The sequence below is a fragment of the Terrapene carolina genome, unplaced genomic scaffold (assembly GCF_002925995.2).
Source record: "Terrapene carolina triunguis isolate 2854851 unplaced genomic scaffold, T_m_triunguis-2.0 Scaffold130, whole genome shotgun sequence".
Taxonomy (NCBI): domain Eukaryota; kingdom Metazoa; phylum Chordata; order Testudines; family Emydidae; genus Terrapene; species Terrapene triunguis.
The window spans coordinates 20,511,113-20,524,421 of NW_020664481.1; the positions used below are offsets into that span (position 1 = coordinate 20,511,113).

At 45.4% G+C, this 13,309-nt stretch overlaps 1 protein-coding gene across 1 annotated transcript in view; it reads left to right on the forward strand.

Annotated features, from left to right (window-relative positions):
* The first annotated feature begins 5,818 nt into the window (after positions 1-5,818).
* CNGB1 (cyclic nucleotide gated channel subunit beta 1) overlaps positions 5,819-13,309 on the forward strand; it is a 38,536-nt gene continuing 31,045 nt past the window's right edge. The window contains exons 1-2 of the mRNA XM_029911784.1: positions 5,819-5,996; positions 7,661-7,817. Coding sequence (XP_029767644.1) covers positions 5,819-5,996; positions 7,661-7,817 — 335 coding nt within the window. The remainder of the gene's footprint in view (positions 5,997-7,660; positions 7,818-13,309) is intronic.

The following is a 13,309-nucleotide window of genomic DNA, read 5'->3' on the forward strand; positions in this document are numbered from 1 at the left end:
GGTGCAAACATTTGGAGTTTTATTATCTGGTATACTACTGCTACTGTAATACCATACTCTGCCTTTTAGTTAAAAAACTGAAACGCCTAGATTTTCACCTGGAAACTGAAAATGCACTATTGTTCAATGTTTAAATTCTACAATTTTTGCTTATTATTTTATCAAAAACTGTTTTTCAGAAACTGCTGCACTGTAATTTGTTGAGCTTTGATGCAAGTGAAATCCTTTATTACTGGTTATTAGACAAATGTATGTTTCAGTTTTGATTGCAATTGTTCTTTCAGTGTGTTTGGATTTTTACTGGAAAAGAGAAAGACTGGGTGTGTTTCTGGGATAAGATCACAAGATCTGAGATGGGATTTTGAACAGCTTTTCTTAATCAAAATGAAAACAAAAATCCTGTGAAGTAACAACTAGATGCAGATGAAAGACTCATCCTTTTTATTATACATCCTCATCGTTAAGGACCTACCTAATATGTGATAATTGTGGGCATTGCAATTTTCACGTATTTAGCTATTTTCTTAATGATCTCCATTTTCCATCCCAAAAAAACCCCACAAAACAAAAAAACAAACAAACGAAACAAAACACCACTACCACAACAACCAACAAATTGATTTGGGGGTGATTTTTGATTAAAGCTGTTGGAGCATTAAGAGAAGATGATCACCAACCACAGCTACCTGATTTTTTTTTCAGTTAAATTTATTAGTCACCTTAAACTGATAACATTAATCTTGTGGGCCCGATTTGGCAGAGTCATATGTACAGATTTAGTTTTTGGACACTAAAGTGGGCGGTTAGGAACCGAAAATGAACATTATGTGTTACATTGACAATTTAGATGTGGAAATGGGGGGTTTAGATGGTGTATACAGGTGCTCCTGTTGGAAAATCGGGCTCTCTGCTGTTATTTGATGGCTCTCACTTAAATTAGAAATGTATTGAGCACAGCAAGATGAGTTTGTTTTCCTACAAATGTATGTTTTATATGATTTTCACTTGGTCTCCCACTTAATATTGTTTCCAACATTATAAGAACGTCTCTTCTCACACACTAGTTAAAACTTTCATCTCATGCATTACGTTTCATTGATATTTGTCTATTTTTAGTTAAAGGCTGCAGGGTAGTGCCATGAAAAAGGTGCTTTTGTCAAAAATTTGGAATAGTCAATATCTATTTTCTTTAGAGCGGGCTTTGCAAATGGCTAAATGGACCATGGCCTCTTATAATAACAACAGTTATTAAGACTCTCTCCCTTCAGCTCCCTGCCTAGGTCTCTGGTATAGTTGTGTGTTCTCATTAATCTGCAAATGGGCTTGAGTAGATAGCCTATGAAGCAATGGTCTTGCAACCTGACACTCAAGAGACCTTTCCCTTAGAGACATTTCCACTCCCCTGATGTCTCTTGTCCGTAATATGCCCAGGCTCGGAAATGGCTGGCAGAAATCCTGTTCTTATTTCGCTGCTTTTCATCTGCGTTCTGTAGATCCCTGCCTCACTCTCCTTGCGTTGCTTACAGCAGAGAGCTGGATGAGTGCGCCTTTGCAGCCGCTGGCCCGGGTTTGGAGCCGCTAGAAGAAGACCAGGGGGCTGTTCCCAAAGGGCCTTTGCTACAGGTACAAGAATGCTTCCAAGTCTTGCAGTTCAGGTTGCTAACCGGCCTCTCCAGAAACAAGTACTTGCCAGTTTAAGGATGATCCCTGTGGAGACATAATGCTTTGGTTTCTGCCCAGGGAGCGTCCTAGCCGGGCAGATTCTGGCCGTTCTTTTCTGCAGGCTGCGGGAGAAGTAGCTGAAGCAGCCGAGCCTTTATTGCAGAAATTGTCTGTTAGAGCTACTGGCTCTGCTCCTCCTCCATCCTTGCTCCAACCCCCCTGCTCCCCCAACCACTCCCTCTTTGTCCAGGGAAAGGTAGCTTTGCCTATGTCGTTGTGCCCTGAGATGTGCAAAGGGTGCACACCTCTTGCAAGGTCTTCCCGCCCCTTTTCTGTGGCGCAGAGCCCATACCAATTCCGCGGTGTTCAGGACCTTCGTCAGCTGGGTTTGCCTCCGGGTACATGTTTAGGCTTTGCTTTTGGAACTAGAGAAGAAATAGTTCACGGGGCAAGGAGCAGTGATAGCGTGGACCCACTCCCCTGCAGTCTTGAACTTGCTTTGGAAAAGAAAATCTAGAAAGCCCTAGAAGTTGAGGGAGTTTCAATTGCTTCAGATAGAGCAGCTCAGCAGTAAAGATAGAAAGCTGGACACAGAAGACCCAGAGGAAAGTGAGGAGACGAAATACCGTCGTGAAGCTGGGGGTTCGGGATTGTGACATATTTAGGTACTTTATTAATGGATGCTAACAGATGGCAGCTAGACACCGTGAAAATAAAAAGTTTGAAAACTACAAATATGGGAGAGAGAGACTGCCTGGGTGCCGAATTTAGATAAATGGTCAGTGTTTCCCCTTATAAAACACTAGAAGCTCTACACACTGCCCCCCCCCCCCAAAAGTGCATTATTCAGGGGGGCTGGAACAATTTGTACAGTGGGGGAGCTGAGAGCCACTGAACCAAACTGTAAACCCTGGATGTGATGGAAACCCCTTCAAGCCAGGGGTGCGGCAGCACCCCCGGCACCTATTGCGTCAGTAAAGGGCAGAGTTTTATGCCCAGCGCTGTGTTCTGGATGCTGTAGAACTGCCAATGTACACTTTATGCTCATCACATTGCATTAGTATTTCCCATGTGCCCCTATAGTGTTATACAGTATTTAAAAAATTAATTGAAAAGGAAAAAAATAATTGTCACAACCTCCAAGAAGCGTCTTTGCTCTAAAACGAATGAACTGTATAAAAGGAGCTCACAGCTGATATGTTGATCATCCAGACCACCTCTGTCTTTTCTCCCCCAGATACAGGGGAACTTGTTAACATATTTTAGAAATATTAACTCTCAGTTTGCTACCAAAACTGCGTTGAAATCCAACCCTTGCGTATAAAGGATTGTTTTTCTGTTTTGCTTTTTGTAATGGAAGGGGAGGTTTTTCTTTAGAACTGTCTGTTTGTTTTGTGAAGGTGGAAGAGGAGAAAGCTGGAGCTGCCAGAACTGATGCTGAAGGTACAGTATATAATGCAGAATGGCGTGGAATTATTATAACCACAAAGTGGCAATGAGATGTCTGGTGAGAAAAAAACGACGGATAGACTAACCCTTTGGAATTCTTATTCGATAGAAACGAACAAGTGATTCTTCTGTGCGAGGGGCCTGCTTTCTGCGGTCTTTTACTAGTTGCAAGTATCCTATAGGAGCAATTCAGCAGCGATGCTGTTATCAGTTATGCCCAGATATAAGAGACTGGTAGTTACACAGCACTTAATCTTGCTGATTAAGTTAACCTTGCTGTGAAATAAGAATTTCTCCTTCAGCTGAAGGAGACATGGAGGAGAAAAAAGTCTTTTTCTCAGCTACCTTGTTTTATCTGAAAATTAACTGTCTACATAAAATGCATTTTAATTTAACATCTTAGGAGGTAACGTTTTGGTAACAAAAATTAGAGTAGGACTTGATTCGTAAGACTATCAGAGACTCACTGGGCCAAGGTAATTCCTGGCATCGCTCCGCTGAGTTCAGTGGAGTTACCTGAGGGAGGATTTGACCCATTGCTCTATGACTTTTTTGAGAGTTTTTTTTTTAACTGCCAAGTGTGTGTTCGTGCAGCTACATTGGATAGAACATTACAATTTCAGCAACAACACTGCAGGGCAGGTCTTTTCTGTGACTGAAGTTCACAGGCCCCTATGGACTGCTTACGTTCATACAAGCCTTGCGTTAAGAGCTTAAAAGGTTCCTAGGCATCTGCATTTAAGTGCAATTTCCCGCAAGGATAGTCTCAAAATAATTCTCCTAAACCCTCCTTCAACACGAAAGCAACAGCAAGCTGAATCCAAACCAGTAGCAATTAGCCAGGAAATGAATTATGGGCTAGATTCTCTGCTCCACTTAGTCCCCTTTGCATTGCTCTGGCAGCACATATGGGAGGGAATTTGGCCTTGTCTCCCCTGCTAGGTATTCAACAGCATGGGAGCCTCTCCACTGGGAGCGGAGCTGGAATAGCGCCTGCAGAGACCCTGGCACAGGGGTTGTATCAGGGACAGGCTGAGACAGGAAACAGGCATGACTAACACGTACTGTGCTCTTACTCTCCTGGCAGGCAGTCCTTTGAGTGCTGTTGCCAGAGGATGCAGGTTAGAGCAGCCCCCAGGTGGCTCTACCCTGCCCTGGGGCTGGGCAGAGAATCAGGGATCTGTAACCAGTGCTATGATGCCTCCAGTGCTGTGGAAACTCAGCGCAGAATATGGCTCTATAGTTGTAGTGATTTCAATTTTCTTTTAAAATAAAATACCACATGGATAATTCTTAGAGCCTGATGCCTGGTTTCATCATTGTCCATTATTCCCCGACACTCTCCTGCCTGGTGGGAGAGCAGAAGAGCATTGTGTTGGCAGATGATTGTAGATGACCATTGCGCATTGTATGAAAAGACCACAGAACAGAAAAGTGATATCAACGTTACGGTTTGGGCTGCGATGGTACTCAGGTATACAACACTGGATTCCAGCAGAAGACAAATAGAATGATGCGAGTCACAGCCTAGCCTCACAGGAAACATTTTGTGTCCAAGACCAGGGATGGAGCCCTCTCTCTCCAGGATTTTACTGCCAGCGCAACAAGAACATGGAGAGAGAAAAGAGTTTATATTCCAAATAAAGTTTTCAAAAGTGTCCATTAATTCCAGGTGCCTCCGTTTTTGGGTGTCTGCTTTGAAGCACCTAGAGTGTGATTTTCAAAGTGCTGAGTAGCCTCTTCTGCTGCTGTAGCCAATGGTAGCAGCAGGCTTCTGGGAGTCTAGAGGTGGGCTTCCAAAACTAGAGGCACCTAGAATGTATAGACATTTTTGAACATTTGACCCTTAATGCTTCTTTTAATCTTTGGGTCTTATCTGTGATACAGATTCATTTCAGCTGGATGGGAATAGGGATCGTGAATGTCTGCCCTTCAGACTGGTGCAATTTCATATTCCACTAGGACTTGTGCTTTGGAGACTGCTTGTTTCGTATTCTGGGCAACTGATGAATGAGAGACATTAGATCTGGAAAGGCCTTAAAGTGAAAACAGTGGGCTCTGGGCAGGCAGGGGAAGCGAAGCAGCGGAAAGGGGTACTTGCCCTTTCCCTTCTGGAGAACGTTGCTTGGCTCAGATGGGAGATGTATTTGGTGGTGACAGTCTAGTTCCTCAGGGGACCTTTGCTGTTGCAATTTTGTCATGACTCTCAGTCTCTGTTTAGATGCGACTCAGTAGTGAAATAACGCTGGGTGCTGAAAATCAGGACAGAGGCCCCTTAGTAAAGTTGTGTGTATCCCACACATCTCCTGAGTGTGGTGTTCTGGCCCAGCTAGTGGCACTGGGACCACTTAGAGAGAGGGAAATTAATGAGTCTGCTATACAGCCTTAGCAAAGCGCCCTATGGCTTTCAGCTCATGCAGTAGCAGCTCACGCATTTAGCTACCGAGGTCCCAGGTTCAATCCCACCTGCCGGAGTTACATGTGTAAGGGAAGCCTGTATGGCACTTGCTACCTCTGTTCCTGATTCTAAGCTATTAGCTTTCGCCCTTGTGAGCACTAAAACAAAAATCACCACCAATGTTGTATTTCTCTTTTAAAGAAACAGCTCATCTGGAACTAAAACAAGACTGTCTCACCTGATTCTATCTTTCTTGTTGCAGCTTCAGACGCCCTGTCCTTTGCTTGAAGCGCCTAGGCTCCTAGCATCATGTCCAAGCAAACCAGAGACGTTGAGTTAGATCACCTGGTGCATGACCAGCCGCTTGACTGCAGGAGCTCCTCCCCTTCCTCCCAAGGCACAATAGAGCAGCTACCCAATGTTCCCAGCTACCAATTCTCCACCACCTCCCGCATCCCTGTCCTCATCTCCAAAAAGCAAAAGTCTGGTGTGGTGAACCCCAGTTTTTTGAATGAGGAATGGTCCCCTTCTCATCCTTTAGGTAGTATAGAGGATGGCTTTTCTGATGTGCTTGCATGGCTTTGGGCATGGGCTTTTATCTCTGTGTGTCCTTTCTGGTGCTCTTGTTTTTAAAAAAACATGTTCCATATTGCAACATAGTGATACACGTTATTTCTATAATGGAATCATTTTGTGTTAATATCACTGAATTATAATTACAGTATTGTCAAGTTCACCCAACAAAGAACATTAAAAAATGTCTGGGTTGCAAAAAAACAACAACCCCACAACACTAACAAAAACCCCTCACAACAAAAAAACCACCACTCCCCTTCTCACTGCTCCAAAATCTTAAAAGCAACGCACAATTAAAGGACGAAATCTCCAATACACGGACACTTTCTGTCGCTAACACACCCACATACACGCTCAGCGAGAACAAAGGAATGGGAAGGGGAGTCTTGTTATAAGCAGTTTAGTCCATAAGCGTTAACCTTGCTTTTGTGGATCTGTTTCACAACGAAAGCGCCAGGTTCTGCCATTCTTATGTCAAACATTAGCATCCTTCACAAAGAGCTCCACAGAAACGGGTGGAACTCCTTTTGGCACATGTGATAGAACGACATTAAAATTCACCACTCTGCATGAGTACGGGTGGCAGAACCTGCCTCTTAATGGCCTTTTAAGGCTCAGTAGTGTTTGTTGTGTGACGTTGCTTGTGTTTTGCTTGCCTTGTCACGTCTAGCTGAATATCTTCTCTGGTGAACAATGTAGAGGTTTGAATGGGTTTGTTTGTGCATGCGACTCTCTCTCCTGTGCTTTTGGGGTGACAGTCATCTCTGGGCAGAAAGCCCCCCACTGAACGTAAGTGGTGCAAGGCCCTGTACACACGAGGCTGAATTTTCACCTTTTGTAAATAAAAGTTGCAAGGACTCGCTGGCTGGGATTTTAGATATCATCATGAGGGTAGGTTTCGGCAAGTGAAGGCCAGGCATGCAGAGTGGGACCCGGGTTCTGGCTGTGCTCCTAACTGTAATGTGCGTGGCTGGTTGTTCTGAGATTCCTGCCAGATTGAGTCGAGAACCTTCAAATTATTATTTAAATAATGTCTTATTTGGGGTAAAAACAGGCAGTCATGCAATTTGAAATCTACAGAATGAATCGGAACTCTAACAACATTTTTTCCCATAATGTGGAACGAGCGACTACAATCTGTCCGGGATATTTAAAAGACAACATCACTCTCAAGCTATGAGAGCACAAGAGAAGCATCTCGATCAATTCATGTTGTGATGCTTAATGGGCCAGATCTTCAGCTGATGTAGGTGACTGAAGTCAATGAAGGTACGCTGATTTATATCAGCTGAGCATCTGGCCTGGTTCCCCCCCCCCCCCCCTTTCAGGATGGACCTTAACTTTGAATTTTGTGGCTTTGTTAGTTTCTTTTCCAAGCTGAATGGTACTACATGTGCTGTCAATGTACATAAATACATAAGGCCTGGAGACAGCTTAGATTGACGTCAGTGCCAACAGGTTGACTAATTTTGACGTTGAGCAAAAACACTGGTCCCAAGTGATTCTAGAGAGATTTTTGCCCCTTAATGTAGCCCGTTTCCTTTTCTGATTCCTTTTCTGTTTTTTCTCTCCAAGAGCCATCGTCCAGTAGATATCCCATTGTAAAGGTCAAGGATGTCGACGCCAAAAGCAGCTCTGCAGGGGTGCAGAAACATGACCCCCATCTGCCCCCGCCTTCCCGGAATAATTCCCACACGCTCATGGTACCAGGCGCGCCTGTGGCTCCGAAGCGGTATGGGTCTGGAAAATGTCTTAAATGCTTTGTGTTCTGCCCGACTTTAGCTCTAGGAAACATCACACCCTGACAAGCAGCCCGTTAACCGTTACCTAGGGTTGTCTTTAAACCATTCTCTTCAAGTCTGCCCACGAGTGTGGCACCTGTTGTTCCACACTTGGGAGATTGCAGGTGTCTATAGATATCAAGACAAAAATCTTTGTTAAGGAGAAGTTAAGAATGTTTCTGTGTAGCAGCCAATTTTCCAGGTACCATTTGACACTGAGCTGGAGTGTCTCCATATATGAACTTCATATGAGCTAGACTGTGAAATTAGAGCACTTACCTGAGAAGAGCAAAGATCAGGAAGTGACAAAGTAGCTCACTTAGCATCAGAGAGGAAAGTGGTAGGAACTAGATCTGAAAACCAGTGTTCAGTGGTGCACCACTGTGAATCTACGTGCCAAAAAAGGGATGATGGTAGGCTGGGAAAGTTAAGGTAGTTTTGGTACCTAGTTTGAAAAGTGCCAACTTAATTCTGCATTTTGAGTACTCCAATCTTGGCTGTGTGCCTGAAGCTTTAACTTCACCAGAACAAGGATTTTTGGAGATGAATTTCCTTAGATTATTTTTAAAAAATGGTTGCCATGTTTTCTGTTCCTGCAAACCCTAGCAGGTCCACAGGATGGGACAACCAAACCAGTAGACCTTAGGAGGTCTGGGGGAAATGCCCCCTTAGGCTGCTGGTCACCAAGCCTCCTGCTAACCACTGTCCTCACCCACCATCTTGTGTCCTGATGCTGCTGGTCTCATACAGTCTGCAAAATGGGAACTCCAGTCCTGAGAATCTCTGTAGGTCCTCAGGATCAGGGCTTCTCTCCTGTAGTGATTCGGAGATATGCAGGAGGGGGTCCCTCCTGTCAACTTGCTAGTGTGAGAAGGACTGAGGCTGTCCTCCAAAGGGCCACAGGGAAGGGGGGGAATGTGGGTGGAAGAAGGATTGGAGGTCAGCAGTACTGCCGGTGGTCCTGGGGCATGAGGAACCCTTCCCTGTTCTCCTGCTGCATAAGCTTGTCTTTCGTATTCGAGACTGGAGCTGGGCAAAGAGTGGAAAAGATGCTTTGTGAAAGTGTCAGTGTCTGACGTGATTCAGTCTGACCCTGTTCAGATCTTTTTAGTCTAACCTTTTCCATGAACATCGTGTCTGGGTTCCCTCTGCACAAATGCGTGTGGGGCATACAAATAGGGATATGTGCCTGCGCACAGGGGAACAAATGTACTCCTGAGTGACTGAGCATGTTTGCACTGCGAGGACTCACCCAGCCTCTCCCTGGATCCATGTGTTTGGAAGTGAGAGTGTTCAGAGGTAGGGAGAGACAACGGGCGTGTTTTGAATCCCTGAATCTAAGGGCTTGTCTACATGGTGAAATTTATGTCACTTTGGAAGTGGTTTAGGCTAAACCAGAAAAAGGCACTCACATTCCCCTCTCCCTCCCTCCCTCCCTCCCTCCGTGAAAGCAATGGCAGACAATCGTTTCGCGCCTTTTTTCCTGGGTTACCTGAGCAGACGCCATACCACGGCAAGCATGGAGCCCGCTCAGCTCACCGTCACCGTACGTCTCCCGGGTGCTGGCAGACGTGGGACTGCATTGCTACACAGCAGCAGCTCCTTGCCTTTTGGCAGCAGACGGTGCATTACGATTGGTAGCCATCGTTGTCATATTCCTGGTGCTCTTTTAGCTGACCTCGGTGAGGTCGGTCAGGGGCACCTGGGCAGACATGGGAGTGACTCAGCCAGGTCATTCCCATCTTCTGCCAAGCACCGAGGAGATGACGATGGCTAGCACTCATACTGCACCGTCTTCTGGCGAGCAGCCAGGAGATGATGATGGCTAGCAGGCGTACTGCACCGTCTGCTGCCAGCCTAAGATGTAAAAGATAGATGGAGTGGATCAAAACAAGAAATTGACCCAATTTGTTTTGTGAAATCAACGGCCTGCTAAACCCAGGGTTTTGAGTTCAATCCTTGAGGGGGCCATTCTGTGTGACAGTTGTTTGTGTTTCTTCTTGATGCAAAGCCACCCCCTTTGTTGATTTTAATTCCCTGTAAGCCATGTCGTCAGTCGCCCCTCCCTCTGTCAGAGCAACGGCAGACAATTGTTTTGCGCCAAACCAGGCGAGGAGGCGACGGCAGCGCGGTGATGAGAGGGATGAGGACATAGACATGGTCATAGACTTCTCACAAAGTACAGGCTGGGCAACGTGCCCCGGCAATGTGCATATCATGCTGATGAGCTCTGCATGGTCACCTGTGCTGATCAGCTCGCCACGCTGGCCAAACAGGAAATGAAATTCAAAAGTTTTCCTGTCTACCTGGGTAGTGCATCTGAGTTGAGAGCGCTGTCCAGAGTGGTCACAATGGAGCACTCTGGGATAGCTCCCGGAGGCCAATACCGTCGAATTGCATCCACATTACCCCAAATTCGACCCGGCAAGGCCGATTTCAGCGCTAATCCCCTCGTCGGAGGTGGAGTAAAGAAATTGATTTAAAGAGCCCTTTAAGTCGAAAAAAAGGGCTTTGTTGTGTGGACGGGTCCAGGGTTAAATCGAGGTAACGCTGCTAACTTCGACCTAAAGTCGTAGTGTAGACCAGGCCTAAGAGTGTCCACCTGGGGAGTTATACCAGTATAATTATACTAGTATAGTTATGCCAGTAAAATTTCCCCTTGTAGACAAGCCCTAAATAACTACAACATCCACATGAGTAATAGCGAGAAGCAGAACAGAGAGAAATCCTTTGCCTAGACTTACTTTGAACATGTTCCAGCCTCAGAACCTACAGCAACATGCTGACGCCACGGACATATCTTGCGGAGGGTGGAATAGCACCAGGTGCAACTCCCTTGTGAAACCTCCTCTACACATGACACGGGGTCATGAAGGCTCCTGCTGGCGTGATGGCAGAAGATTGCCCACAGGGAGGAAGCCTGTGAGCCTCACCACCACTGTCAGGGAGAAATAGGATGCTGTTGCTTGCTGGCCTCTCATCAGGGAACAGAAATTGAGTTCACCAGTCACACCGCTTGAAGCCCAAATGTCCATAAAGACTATTTGCTCCAAAATCACTAACGAGACCTGCATTTATAAAATGCCAGATCTGTTGTTGGCTGATTCGTGAACAAAAAAAAGTATCAAATCTGAGTCCAGGTCTACACTTCAGACCTATTTCGGTAGAAGTACGTCACTTGGGCGGTGAAAGATCTACACCCCTGAGCGGTGTAGTTATACTGACCTAACCCCCCCGTAGACAGCACGATGTCAACAGGAGAGCTTCTCCCATCGACCGAGCTGCCACCTCTCGGGGAGGTGGAGTAACTACACCAGCAGGAGAAGCTCTCCCATCGGCGGAGTAGTGTCTTCACTAAAGCGCTACAGCGGCTCAGCTGCACTGCTGTAGCACTGTACGTGAGGACAAGCCCTAATAAACTGTTCACAACGAATAGATCAGAGAGCTCCAGATACATCAGGGCCAGATCCTCGGTGGGTGAAAACTGGCCTAGCTCCATTGATTTAGTCCAGTGGTTTTCACTTCCTTGTTTGCTGGAGGATCGGAGTAGGACAGAACATCACAACAGGCTGTGAGTTGAGATGCAACTTTCTCAGCCCTTAGTTGAGACAGTCTATGACTCAACACCCCCTGCCTCCTCTCCTGAGGACTGGGAGAACCGCAGCCCAGGTTTCAGTCTGCTGGAAGGTAACTACCCCAACCCCAGTCTCCCAAAGGATGGCCCACCAAAACCAGGCCTCATATTTCTAATCTAAAAAAGCAGCAGAAAATAACTTCTTTTTTTTTCTTGAAAGAGGTGACATTCCTTGTCTTTCTCATCATATAGGACCAATATAAACCAAAACCAAAACATGTTTTCCCTTTGCAGATCACTTTTAAACATATTCTTGTCCTAGCTTAATGGATCTTTTGTTTTCCAGGTCCCTAAGATCACCCACAATGAAAGAGCAGAAACCACTGTAGTCCAGTTTACCGAATAGGTTTATTAGAATTGGAAAAAATAGATTGAGAAGTAGCAAGTAAAATGCCAAACTGCAAATAGTTGACAGCATGAAGAAGATCTAGTGTTAGAAAGTCACTGGATTTCACCAAGGGGGATTTTATTTTTCTTCGAGACCTAAAGATAAAGATTTTCCAGTAACAATGTGATCCCAGCTGGAGAGCCGGTGACATTAATCTGACACTGAACCGCCTTAAGCTCAGCATGTGGTTAAAAAACCCAATAAAACAGATGAATAGAACCCCCTGTGCTGAGTGAGTGACTGGTGAGCGAAAGGATTTCATCTTTACCGGGGTCAAAATTATGCAGTGCGGCTTCTAGAGCTGGCAGACAATCGTTTCTACCTTTGGTCTTAATTCCAGGGCGCTCTAATAAAAAGGACTTTAAAGGTAGTTTAGCTGCAGTCAGTGCCAAGGTAAAGGAACTGGCCCGGATGAATGTTTCACCTTTTGGAAAAATGAAAATGAGGGATAATTTTTTGAGACAGAAAAGCCACTGGCGAGTATGTCAGCCTTTGGTTTGCTTAGTTGCTCGCTGTCCTGTACAGTTTGTCTGTTTTGTCGCTCTGTGTGCAGCTCCTATGTCATTAACAAAAATCAGCAGAGAAGGTTCTTCCCTGTCCACCCTCTTCAGTAGCACAGACGGTTCTCCTTCCTTTTTCCTCTTGCTGCCGTACCACAGCAGAGGAAACACTGCGATTAACCACGGAAGCAGACACTCCGTTCAAAAGTTTCGAAACCCTGGTCTAAGCTAGGAAAAGGATCTGTTGCAAGGACATCACCAATCAGTGGTGTCGAACTAATGCTGAACATGATTTGACTGCATGTAGCCACAGACAAAGCACTTCCCATACCGTTTCAGAAGCCATCACGGTTCCTAAAACAGTGCTGAACCTGGTTTGTAGTTGGCTACAGCGGCAGTTTGAACCAAATTCAGATCCCTTTTAGCTGCACCTGTTGCTGATATCCATTGTCAGCATGGAATATTATTATTCCTTGCTAACAGTTGTCGTCAGGAACAGGGACTAGCATAAATAAAGCCTAATGCTGCAGGTGAGAGGTCCAGCGACTTCCATATATTTAAATCCGTTGCAAAACCTGGACTGTATTCCTGGTGCTTGTATTTCAGATTCAAGTAATCTTCCTCCTCCCCCCAGGTAGAGATGTAAGAATTCTTGAGCTGGCTTAAAATGGCATCTTGTTATTAAAGGTGGACCGAGATGCAACATTTTGACCCAGTGTTCAATCACCCCAAAATCAGAGGCTTTGGGATCTGTGGGTTAGTTTTGGACTATTGTAGAGATGGGAACCAGACAGAAATTTCAGAGTTGCGTTCAGATTCTAACCAGCCACAAAGTTCAGACATAATCAGACACTGGGTTTTGGCTCAGACCCATCTGTTCTTATAGAGGTGGCCTTTAGGTATTTAGATTAGATATTTTTG